The 10,583-nt window shown below is 40.5% G+C and overlaps 2 protein-coding genes across 4 annotated transcripts; one reads left to right on the top strand and one right to left on the bottom strand.

Annotated features, from left to right (window-relative positions):
• The first annotated feature begins 676 nt into the window (after positions 1 to 676).
• Positions 677 to 5,351, top strand: LOC146484583 (circadian locomoter output cycles protein kaput-like). 3 transcript variants are annotated; one of them, XR_014863602.1, is made up of 3 exons: positions 677 to 2,654; positions 3,524 to 3,609; positions 4,035 to 5,351. XR_014863602.1 is itself a non-coding variant. In XM_085104677.1 (2 exons), exon 1 carries the CDS (start codon positions 998 to 1,000, stop codon positions 2,624 to 2,626), a length of 1,629 nt encoding a protein of 542 aa, XP_084960803.1. In that variant the 5' UTR covers positions 677 to 997; the 3' UTR covers positions 2,627 to 2,654; positions 4,035 to 5,351. The 3 variants fall into 3 exon arrangements, 2 of the variants coding, with proteins under 2 accessions (XP_084960803.1, XP_084960804.1); XM_085104677.1 differs by lacking the exon at positions 3,524 to 3,609; XM_085104678.1 differs by lacking the exon at positions 4,035 to 5,351 and having other exon boundaries at positions 3,524 to 3,988.
• LOC146484582 (circadian locomoter output cycles protein kaput-like) lies at positions 5,190 to 9,926 on the bottom strand. The gene is made up of 2 exons (XM_085104675.1): positions 6,159 to 9,926; positions 5,190 to 6,124 (listed from the first exon to the last, which is right to left on the bottom strand). Exon 1 carries the CDS (start codon positions 9,443 to 9,445, stop codon positions 7,658 to 7,660), a length of 1,788 nt encoding a protein of 595 aa, XP_084960801.1. The 5' UTR covers positions 9,446 to 9,926; the 3' UTR covers positions 5,190 to 6,124; positions 6,159 to 7,657.
• Between the last annotated feature and the right edge of the window lie 657 nt (positions 9,927 to 10,583).

Below are 10,583 nucleotides of genomic sequence, written 5' to 3'. Positions count from 1 at the left end.
TAAAGATGGAAAAAAATAAAAATGAAAGAAGGATGGCGTCGGAAATGGAAAAGGAGGCACTTCTAGTTGTTCCGGTCATAATTCTTCAAGTTTCCTCTCGATCCTCCAGCATATATGTTGAGGACACTACCGGACGCCATCTTGAATAGTCCAAGTCACGTAAGTCAGGGTCATGCAATTTTATTGGATGATGATTGACGAGGCTCAGCTAGATTCTCACAACGGGGCGTGGGGGCTAACAAAAAGTGACTTCTGTTACTAAACATTTATCACCAAACACAGTCAACTTACCGGGACTTTCGAGAAACGGGCCCCAGGCCCACAAAAAAGAAATCTGGTTCATGTACCTATTAGGGCTTCTTTTTTCGTGGGAGACGCACCCCACCCCTCCCCCATTCCACAGCCCCCTCACAATTGCCGCAAATTTAACGATGAGGAATTTGCCTCGCGAGGCAAAAAATATCAAACATGTTGGATATTTTCCTCATGGCCTTCCCACCAAAACCTGAGCTAGTTGCCTCGTGGCCCCTGCTCGCTCACGTCACGTGTGCGGCGGGCTTTATCAACGGATTGGGAACTGGTAATTGACGAACGAGTGTATCTTCACGTGAACGAGTGTATCCTCACCTGTTGTCAAACCGAGAAAGGGTCAACTGTTTTTTTTTTAGTTTTGCCACCGGTCGGGACTCTAGGGAAATATAATTCACCATGATTCTTCTTTTCAAAATCGATTTTTTTAAAAAAAGCGCCTTAAATCTGATTTACACCCCACCCCCAGGGGCAAAGTCACGTTTTTTCCGGCTAACAGTCGGCAAACAGATTGTACCGGTAACTTCCGATATGCTTTCATTTGTGTTTTGCAGTTCGCGTGGTCACGTTATGTAGTGATCATGTATAGCCTTATTGTCTACACGAAAAAAGAGTCACCGATTATCCCAGCAAACAGGACTCGCTAAAATGTTGATTGTGATCGGAAGTAAGTTCCCTTTGCGTGAAAATGAAAAGGGAAGAAGATGAAGACGTCGAAGGTGAAGAAAACGAGTCGAAACGCTCCAGCCGAAACTTGAACGAGAAGAAGCGAAGGGATCGATTCAACATCCTTGTCCAGGAGCTAGCGGGCATTGTTTCCCCCGAAAATGAACGAAAGCTAGACAAAACAACAGTGCTTAAACATGCTATAAACTTCTTAAAGAATCACCTGTCACACGTTCGTTCGGCGCCGCGAACAAGCCGACGCGCCACTGCAAGTTGGCAGCCATCCTTTACCACCGATGCAGAATTTAACCTGATTATGTCAGAAGCCTTGGACTCTTTCGTTCTTGCTATTAACAGAGAGGGGCACATTATGTTTGCCTCCCAAAGTGTTTTACCTCTTTTGGGCTATCTTCCAAGTGAATTAGAAGGTACGAGTCTGTTTTCATACATGCAGCAAAGCGATGCTTTGAAAATCTGGTCTCAGCTACAACTGACATTGGATCGAAGTGACAAAACCGGTGTAAACGACGATAAGTATTACTTCCAATTTCCGTTAAAGTGTGGCAATTTCTACTCAACGTTCTCACGCCAAGTAGTAGACTGTATAGCATCGGTTATTCAGAGACCCAATTCTGATCAGAAAGAACAAAGCGAATACCAACAAAATTGTGAGTTCATCGTTATTGTGGGTAAAGTTGACCAGCCACGACCGAACCGTACAATAACGAGTGCTGACTGTCAACATAAAGAATTCTCGTATCGTCTCACTATGGATTGGAAGTATGTTTTCTTAGATCATAGGGCATCGTCCATCATTGGCTTCCTACCGTTTGAGGTGCTTGGAACCTCTTTTTATGAGTACTGTAGTCCTGAAGAGCTATCCAACGTTGCTCAGTACCAAAGGATTCTAATTCGCCTGGGCAAGGTGACAACTTGTTACTTTCGACATCTTACGAAGGGTCAGTCGTGGGTTTGGCTACAAAGCTGTTGTTATATTTCTTACAATCAGTGGAACTCTAAACCAGAATCAATCACTGGTACAGCGACAGTTGTGAATTTTGAAGAAGTGTGTTCAAAGCAAGCCAAAACAATACAACGTGACAGAGAACACTTCAACAAAGTGATTTCCAGGAATGGAAGTGGTACCATGTCACCCAGCAGGTGTAGCTGGCCGTCATCTCCAGTTCGTGCACCAGATGACATAATTCAGCTGCAACAAGTTGGCTCTCATGATCAGCTGAGAAATATTGACGAGGCCAAAGCTCATGAACAGAAAGGAAGCAAGAAATCCATTTTTGCACCACATTTCCTTAAATCTTTAATGCAGACTCCCAGCGACCAGTTATTGGAAATCATAAACACTCAAAGTGATATGGAATTTGAATCAGATGAAGTGCAAACTAATGATCATCTTGCTTGGCTAGAAAATATTAAAATCCCACCTGGCCTGACCAGCAGGCAAATAGAAACACATGTTAAGCTAATGCAAGAGTACAAGAAAATCGCTGAACAAATTAGGAAGCAAGAAAAACAATTGAATATAATTAGGAAGCTTATTGAGTGGAGCAATTTACTTTTAGAGGCCGGTAGCAATTTTGTAGTGGCTGGAGAGTCCTCTGTTGCTTCATCGGAAGCTTCGTCATCTAGCTAAAAGCAGCTAGAGTTACTGTAATTCACAGGTAATGACACATTTTTTTATGCATAGAGGATAAAGGTGATACCAAATATTTACATTGTCTCCAATGTAGACAAAATACAAAAAACCGGAAACAAGGAATTAGAAAAATGATATGTTTTGGCAATATCTGTGCCATCATCAGACAAAGTGTAAATATAAACCAAGTGAATTTACATACTGCAGGGGTGGGGGGTTATCTGCTTATGGTTGAAACTTGGGAAAGCAATGTTCAGTTTGTCTTGTTGCACATCCATCGATGACACTTCAAAGGCAGTTCAATGACAGGTGACCACAACATACATCATCTATCTTCTCCCTGTCTCTATACAGATCGTGAACTTCAACATGCATTTTACCAGTCAAATTAAACATTTTTTCGCCAAGTTGAACCCTGACAGTGTGTATCTAGCACATGAAAAAGTGCCAATGAGATTCTTTAGTCTGTGGCTAATAATTTGACTATAAATGCAGAAAATATTTTTTGGAATGTCATTTTCTTGTAATGACTGCATGACCTGCAAGATTAGAAACTACAGAGTACTTAGAGGGCTTCTGCCTGGAATTTTAATGCGACTGGTCAACCAGCATACCAGGGATATTGTTCAGTTTCATGGTGTGATCAACATTGATCCTCGAATCTGAGTGGATGGCCATGGGGGTAAGGCCCTGAGATTGGCAATATTCTGTCTTATCTTTGATACGAACTAGCCAATGAATGCTTGCAGTGCAACTTCAATTTTTGCTCAAGCTTCATTTTCTTTCGTGTATTTGTAAAATTTTAATATGAAAGTAAAGGAGGTGCTTGTTGTAAATTTTGGTTTACAACACCCTTTCACCCAGTGCTAATTCTGTTTCCCATCTCATCTTTAGCTTATACTATGTACCCTAAAAGCTACGTGCTGGATAACTCTGATGCTGGTGATGTTAGATTCAAACCAAACCCAAAAGTTTCTAAGGTACTACATGTACAATGGAACCTTGATTTTACGATAAGGCAAGGGGACAGCAAAATCATATTGTTAAATTGGGATATCGTTGTAAATGAACTCCTGATTTATAAGTAACTTTTGCCGGGACACAGAATGTTGATTGTTAAATCGGGAATATCGTTAGCTGGACGATTGTAAAATCGGGGTTCCACTGTACCTCTTTGTGAGAGTACACTCTCTTCACCAGGGATTTTTTCTGAACTCAAGACACCTAGTGGAATCTTATTTATGAGTGGATGATTAGCCAAGGAAAAGACTGAACACCATGGTATTACGATTTACCTTTAGTTAGGAGAATTTATCAAAAAATGGAATTTTATGCAATTAAATGAAAGAATTGAACATATCCTGAGAAAACTCATTGCTTTATGATTTTCTATTCTCCAACACAGTAACCTCGTTCCCAAGGTCCTGTCTCGAGAGATGAAGAGGGACGACCCTGGGCAACAATGTTGCAAACACAGCTGTTCATTGGGTCAGCATGTAACGCCCATTCCAACAATGGTGGCATTGTGTGTTTACTTGCAGGATTCATGGCTCTGTAGAAAACTAACAATCTCTAGGCTGGTCATGTTTTTTTTTTTAAAAAGTTTAAATCAAATTCGGGTTTTTGCCAACAGTATAATTATAATTATTCTGAAAATGTAATATACACAATTTATACAAGCCATTTGAACTGCAGGTTCATCTCATCACCACTGTAGGCATAATAATTTATGAATATTCACAAAATGACCAGCTCCCAGCTGGCTCAATAACTCAATTGGTAGAGCACTGGTCCTGTATTACAGAGGTCATGGGTTTAAATCCTATTCAAGCCTGAATTTTTTCAGGCTTTCTTTTCGCTACTGCGTAAGTTGCATACGTACAAATTCATGTCATTGCGATCATGGTCATTCCCTTATTCAGTATAAATTCTGGCCAGTTCATATGATCTTTTTTGATTGATTGTATCCTAGCCTCCCACGCAGATGTCCTTAGGGGTTCGTCACGCGTTTCCTCCCCCATTGGGTGACGAACCCCAGGGGACATCTGCGTGGGAGGCTAATTGGATCCCTGTCTTGAAAATACCGAGGGTTGAGATAATGGAATGTGCCAACTTTGTTGGAACTGATGCTCTTGCAGTCGTGATCATTTGAGGCTGTGTAAATAACATGAAAGTATAATTATTAGTTTTGTAATGGAAATAAACAGAACATAGGTAACGCAGATACTGCAAGATTTTGCTGCTGAGCAAATTAATGAGAGCATATGGTATCACCCCCCAGTAATTATTATGCTCCCAACCTGAATGATGCCCCCCCCCCCCCCAACATTGCCTCTTCTGATGTGACCATAAATAGAGGAGCTAAAATTAAACTGTATGTGTTGTTCAGAAAGTGATTCAGGAATTTTTTACAACACTGATGCTTGTCAACATTACATGTATATTGTTCAAATTTATTTAATATGAAGCATATATGTTTTGACACTAAACAAATGTAATTTTCTGCTCCAAAATCTCAGGAAAGCATTAACCATTTTAGTCAATGATGATGAAACACATGTCCTGGAAAAGAAAATTTAATGATTTCTTTTAAAAATGTTGCCTGTGGTATTACAGCCCGGTGTACCAAAGGACAAGCACTTTCTAGTTAATCTGCATACATTGAACTTCAACTATGGTTACCTGGCAGCTATCCTAACATAACAATAATAATAACAACAAATTATAACAAAATAATCTCCAAAAATAAAATAAATACCTTCAGTGGGAACCTGTCTGCATGGAAACTGTCAAAGTTAGGAGACCCAGGTCAGGAAAGGTCGTGTTTTATAGCTTTTAAATGTTAAAAAATTAATAAATCATAAAAAATAATAATAACAATTAATAACCACAGGGCAAACCTCTCTAGGGTTTGGTTCCTGATCACATTTTAAATTTGCCCTAAGGCTCCTTAATCTGCCTGTCCTCGTGCATGGTTACACTCATCAGAGAGAGTGTTGGTTAAAACACACATTTCCATATCTCAAACTGATGTTGGACACCTTATAGGTTTACACAATGTAGTATTCCTTATTGTCACAGTCCTGAAATCCATGAGGACAGAACCCCATTTATTTGGCAGAGGACTGAGCTCCAGTCAGGTAAAGAACAGCATTTTAGGGTTAAGCACTGATCACAGTATCTAGGATTAACCAGCACTGATTTGAAAATGCTTAGCTTTCATTTATTTTAATGGGTAACTGTACAAAAAAGTAAAAATGTACAAATATCCTCAGCAGCTAGTCCTTGTTGGTGTAGTGGTTATGGATAGAAAATTGAACCAAACAACTCATTTTTGACGCTTCTCTGTTTTGATTTCCTTCTTTTGTACAGGTAGGTTTACTTCATGCAATTTTAAGTTAAAGACGGGATCAATTGGCAATACCCTGCTAATTGGAAGGTAGACCTTGAGTCAACCAGATACATGGATACAAAGTGGCAAAGCCCACCCCTTCCCTACTAATATGGTAGGTACATGTATATAACGAACTGGATATGTAGATACCCAGATGTGAGGTGAGCTGGACCATACCCCTCCCCCCTTGCTACTAATATGGTACACTGTAAGTATTACTTTGCATCTCCACATATCCAGCCATTCTAGGTGTATAGCTTTGAAGTAGCCTGCTTGCAGACGCTCTTTGGGCTCGTCACACAATCTTTCCTCCCCAACGTTGGAGAGGAAAGATTGCGTGACGAGCCAAAAGAGCGTCAGTGAGGAAGGCTAGCTTTGAAGTGGCAGAGTATTTGGCAGTTAATCTAAAAGACCAAAGTCAGTTTTGAGATGTGGAAACTGAGCCTCTAATAACATGAAATTTAACCAGAAAGCGTCCAATAAAATATTATAAAATATTAAATTTTAACAAAGTATATAAATAATACTTGAAGGACTTTCTGTGGAAATGGTTAAATAACACTTGATAATAGTCTTGTTTTTTAAAATATTGCTAAAAATAATAGACATCTTACTTTAACATTTATTCTTAAACTAAAGATAGCTGCTAATGTTAGTGCTACCTGATGTTAAAGTCCTTTAAATGATTTTAGTACACAGGGTAACACTTATAAATATTACCCTTGCTCATTTAGAGTCAGAGAGTTTTTACTCTGTGTTGCAGAGACAGGACCGACAAAACTGACAAATTTATCTGATTCTAGGTGGGAATCCCCTTTGTCCTGGGTACTCAACAAAGGTAAAAGCAATAGAGTTCTAAAGTGTGACGTCACAAATATTTGAATTAATTTTTTGAAATTATGGGATTTGTTAGTATATATAGAACAGCCAGTAATTATCATGTGCATTCCTGTCACACGAACATCAAGAAATTCACAATTCTTTACCAAGGACCTAGGGTCTGGAACTGTCTTCCTGCCTCTAATGCCAATTTGTCAAGCTATCCCACGTTTAAGAACAAAGTACTAGAGTTTTTATTAAAATAATTTCTGAGTTAGATTCTGCCACACTCCTTCGCAGCCCTTATCTTGTTTAATATTGTGATGTAGAGGTGGCCTCTCCTATAAGCCTGGTGGTTTCCTGAGGTCTACTTGCCCAACAACTTGCTGTATATTTTTAATAATTTGTTATACACATAAAGATGATGATGATGATTCGGAAAGAGTGCGATGAAAAATGCCTGCTTGCCAAAAATCAGCATCTTATTGCAATTTAGGGGCGAGATATTTAAGCTCTGTTATGCCCTGATGACTCCATACAAATCCTTCCAATTTTGTCCCAGTTCTTAACGTTTGGAACTGAGACAAAATTAGAAGGATTTGTATGGAGTCACCAGGGCATAACAGAGCTAATATCTTGCCCCAAATTGCAATAAGATGCAGATAATGACAAGTAGGCATTTTTCATCATGCTCTTTCTGAATATACTAACAAATGCTAAATACTAAATTTAGTTTTTGTGATGTCATCACTTTAGAACTCTATGACGCCTTTGTGTTGTACCTCAGTATTTGACTAAGTTGATCCTATGATACACTAAACATGTAGATCAGTGTCCTGTAACTCTTTCATCTTTTGTTGAATGATGGCTCTCGTCTCTTCAGAAGTGTTCCTCAGATTCTGTCGTTTCAGCTTTTGTTGCACCTCCAATTCCTCACTGAGCTCAGCCAATTCTTTTTGAATAGAGAGCTGTCTTTGAATGATTGTAACCTGTTCAGATTGCTGTCTTATAGACTCAGTGAGACTTTTGTATTGCTCTCTCAGATGTAGGTGAAGTGCCCATTGAGAAAATGACAGAGATTCCGGCATTTCAACGTTCTCTCCTAAGAGAAGCATGTTCTCATTCAGATTCTCCATTGTGTTATCCAAAGGGATATTTGAAAGGGAGTGTCCATCATTTTGTGCCAAGACTGCAGCTGTATCCATGTAAGCACCCATGTCAGCTATGGATGAGTCTGAGTATGGTAACAATACAGGGAATTCTTTGCTATGTGATGCTGCATACGTCCCATCTGAGCAGTTCTTTGGCATGAATGATGAGTCTTGCACAGGTGCCAACCTTAATTCTGATGAACCCTGAGTAGATGACGATGACGTCAAATATGATGACGATGTCGATGATGATGGGACACTGGCTGCACTTCCGTGAACCCCGTTTAACAAACTTGGAGTGACCTGTTTTTCTCCTGTCTTTACAAGAATTTGAGAAAACAGTTGCCGGTCCCTCTGAATCATCTCCTGCTGATTTGCAGTGAACTCTGCGCCCTTTATAGGCCAAGTGATGGAGATGATAGACTCAGGCTTGGAGTCCAGCTGACTGTATGACACGTGACACCGGCTTCGCACCCAAATCCAAACCTGTCCTTTGGTGAGCATGCGATAACAGCAAGTGGTTATTACTCCAGAATAAAGTAACATGCTGTGGTACTCTGCAAGATTTGCCAAGTCGTCAGCGTGACAATATTCATAAAGACATCTCCCCAGTAACTCGATAGGATAGTATCCGAGTGTTAAGGTAGCACTCCTTTCAACACACTCAAATCTCAATTGCTTGTCCAACCTTGTAGTGAATTTGGAAGCTCTTGTTGTATCGGAGATTAGCACGGTGCTATTCACTGTTGGAACAAGTGTTACTTTTCCAAATAAAACAAAACAGGCTTCTTTCAAATGGATCGAATCGCCGGCTCCAAACATTTTGCACACACAACAAAGCGTTACGAACTCGCCGTGTGGCTGATTCAGCGGACCGCATCGAAAACGCACAGAAAACCGGTTTACACCCGTAGGATTAACACCGGCAGTGTTACTGTATAAAGTGGCTTCTAAAAGTGAGCAAATCGTTCTTTGGTCATCGATATGCACGTAATCGAAAATGTTAGTCTTGAGGATGTCGTCTTCATCGTAACCAAGAACGGAGAAAACGTTGCTCGATACATAAATGATCTTGCCATATTCCTCTACAGCCAAAACAACTTCTTCCAGTCCCTCCAGCATAGTTTGACGAAACTCCTCGTTCGTAAGAAAATCGGGCTGCCATTTTCCGTACAGCTTTTCCTGGCGGACATTTTCTGAGTTTGCAGCTAGTCGATGTTGCCGGAAGTGCTCGATCGCAAATTTCAAAATGTTATTTTTGCTCAGTTTCTTGCCAGTCAGCGGCAAAGAATCAGACAGTTCGTTAACTAAGTTATTGAACCTGTCTCTTCTTTTCTTTTCGTTTTTGTTTCTCAGTAAGCAAGCCTTTTTAGCCTCATCATCGTTCGAGCATGCCGCTGCTTCACTGTCCGCCATTTTAGGCAATGCTAGACATTTACTGCATGCCGGCATCCGATCCGTCGTCCAACAGGCGGTCCTGTACGTAAGTGTTCGAATTCGTCCTTGTTATATAACAACAACACGCGACCTTTACCGTGCAGTCACATATTTATAATATGGATATTTTATTTGATATGTTTTAATACGTTGTTAAAAACTAACAAGATGGAAATCTCGTCTCAAAACTCAATAAAAACAGGTGAAGTAAGCGCACGGTATACCTCAGGGAAAATCCATTTAATAGCGCTCGTGAACGGCGGGTCACGAGAATCGAAATTTGATGACTCGGTGCAAAATTGACAAAATTAATCTCACTTTGGACAAGAGAGAAGAGAGATAACAAGCTGCTAAAGGGAAGTCACATGTAAAGTGATGCTGGCCCGTGTTTTCGTGCAAACCACGTGCTTGATCACAACAGAAATGTTCGAATCATGCGAAATGGTAAAGGACCTCAAACACGTGCGTTTGTTGTCACGTTTTTTCTCCGACGGCACGTAAAACAACGAACGGCCTCGTCCCCAGGGCCTTCGCAATGTGCCGCCATTTTGAATATCGCGAAGACGAGGTTGGCGCAAATTTCTTTAGGTTTTGATATCCTAAAAGATGGAACGGCGGAAAATCACCCCAAATACTAAAAGATGGAAGAAGTAAAAGTGGGATGAGAAGAAAAGGAAATAAAAGAACAGTTTTTGGCGGCTAATTCATTCTTATCTCCGGAATCAGTAAATTAACGTGAACAAATTCTTTTCTTCGGAGAAAGAGATTTTTAAATCTGAACCGTTCGCTTCTATCGCAGAAGCTTCATCAGCGAAATGAAGTGTAAAAAACGATCAGTTGTACGTACTTTGTTGAACCGTCCGGATCAACTGGTCTCCGAGGAGAGTGGCGAAGAGAAAGAACGACAGCGTGTCAAAAGGCGGCGGAGTCTCTATGCGCTCATGGCTATGCAAGGTGGACCCTTGAGATTTCTAAGAAACCCACGGGGTTAAGCCCCAACAAGGGAAGACCCCCAGAATTTCTCCCATAGGGCTACACGGAATGCACCCTGGTACACCCGCGACCTTTCGAAACATCTGCCAGGAATTTTCAAAAAAGTATCCGGGGATTTAACCTTCTGAGGCCCTATAATACCTTGCGGTCCCTTCTAGTC

This window comes from Pavona decussata, unplaced genomic scaffold (genome assembly GCF_977016875.1).
Source record: "Pavona decussata unplaced genomic scaffold, jaPavDecu1.1 SCAFFOLD_32, whole genome shotgun sequence".
NCBI lineage: Eukaryota > Metazoa > Cnidaria > Anthozoa > Scleractinia > Agariciidae > Pavona > Pavona decussata.
Note: the sequence above shows the minus strand (reverse complement) of the source record. Positions and strands in the feature narration are given on the sequence as shown.

Bases quoted from the DNA above. Each gene is read 5' to 3' on its own strand.
- LOC146484583 (XM_085104677.1), top strand. From the start codon at position 998: ATGAAAAGGGAAGAAGATGAAGACGTCGAAGGTGAAGAAAACGAGTCG.
- LOC146484582 (XM_085104675.1), bottom strand. From the start codon at position 9,445: ATGCCGGCATGCAGTAAATGTCTAGCATTGCCTAAAATGGCGGACAGT.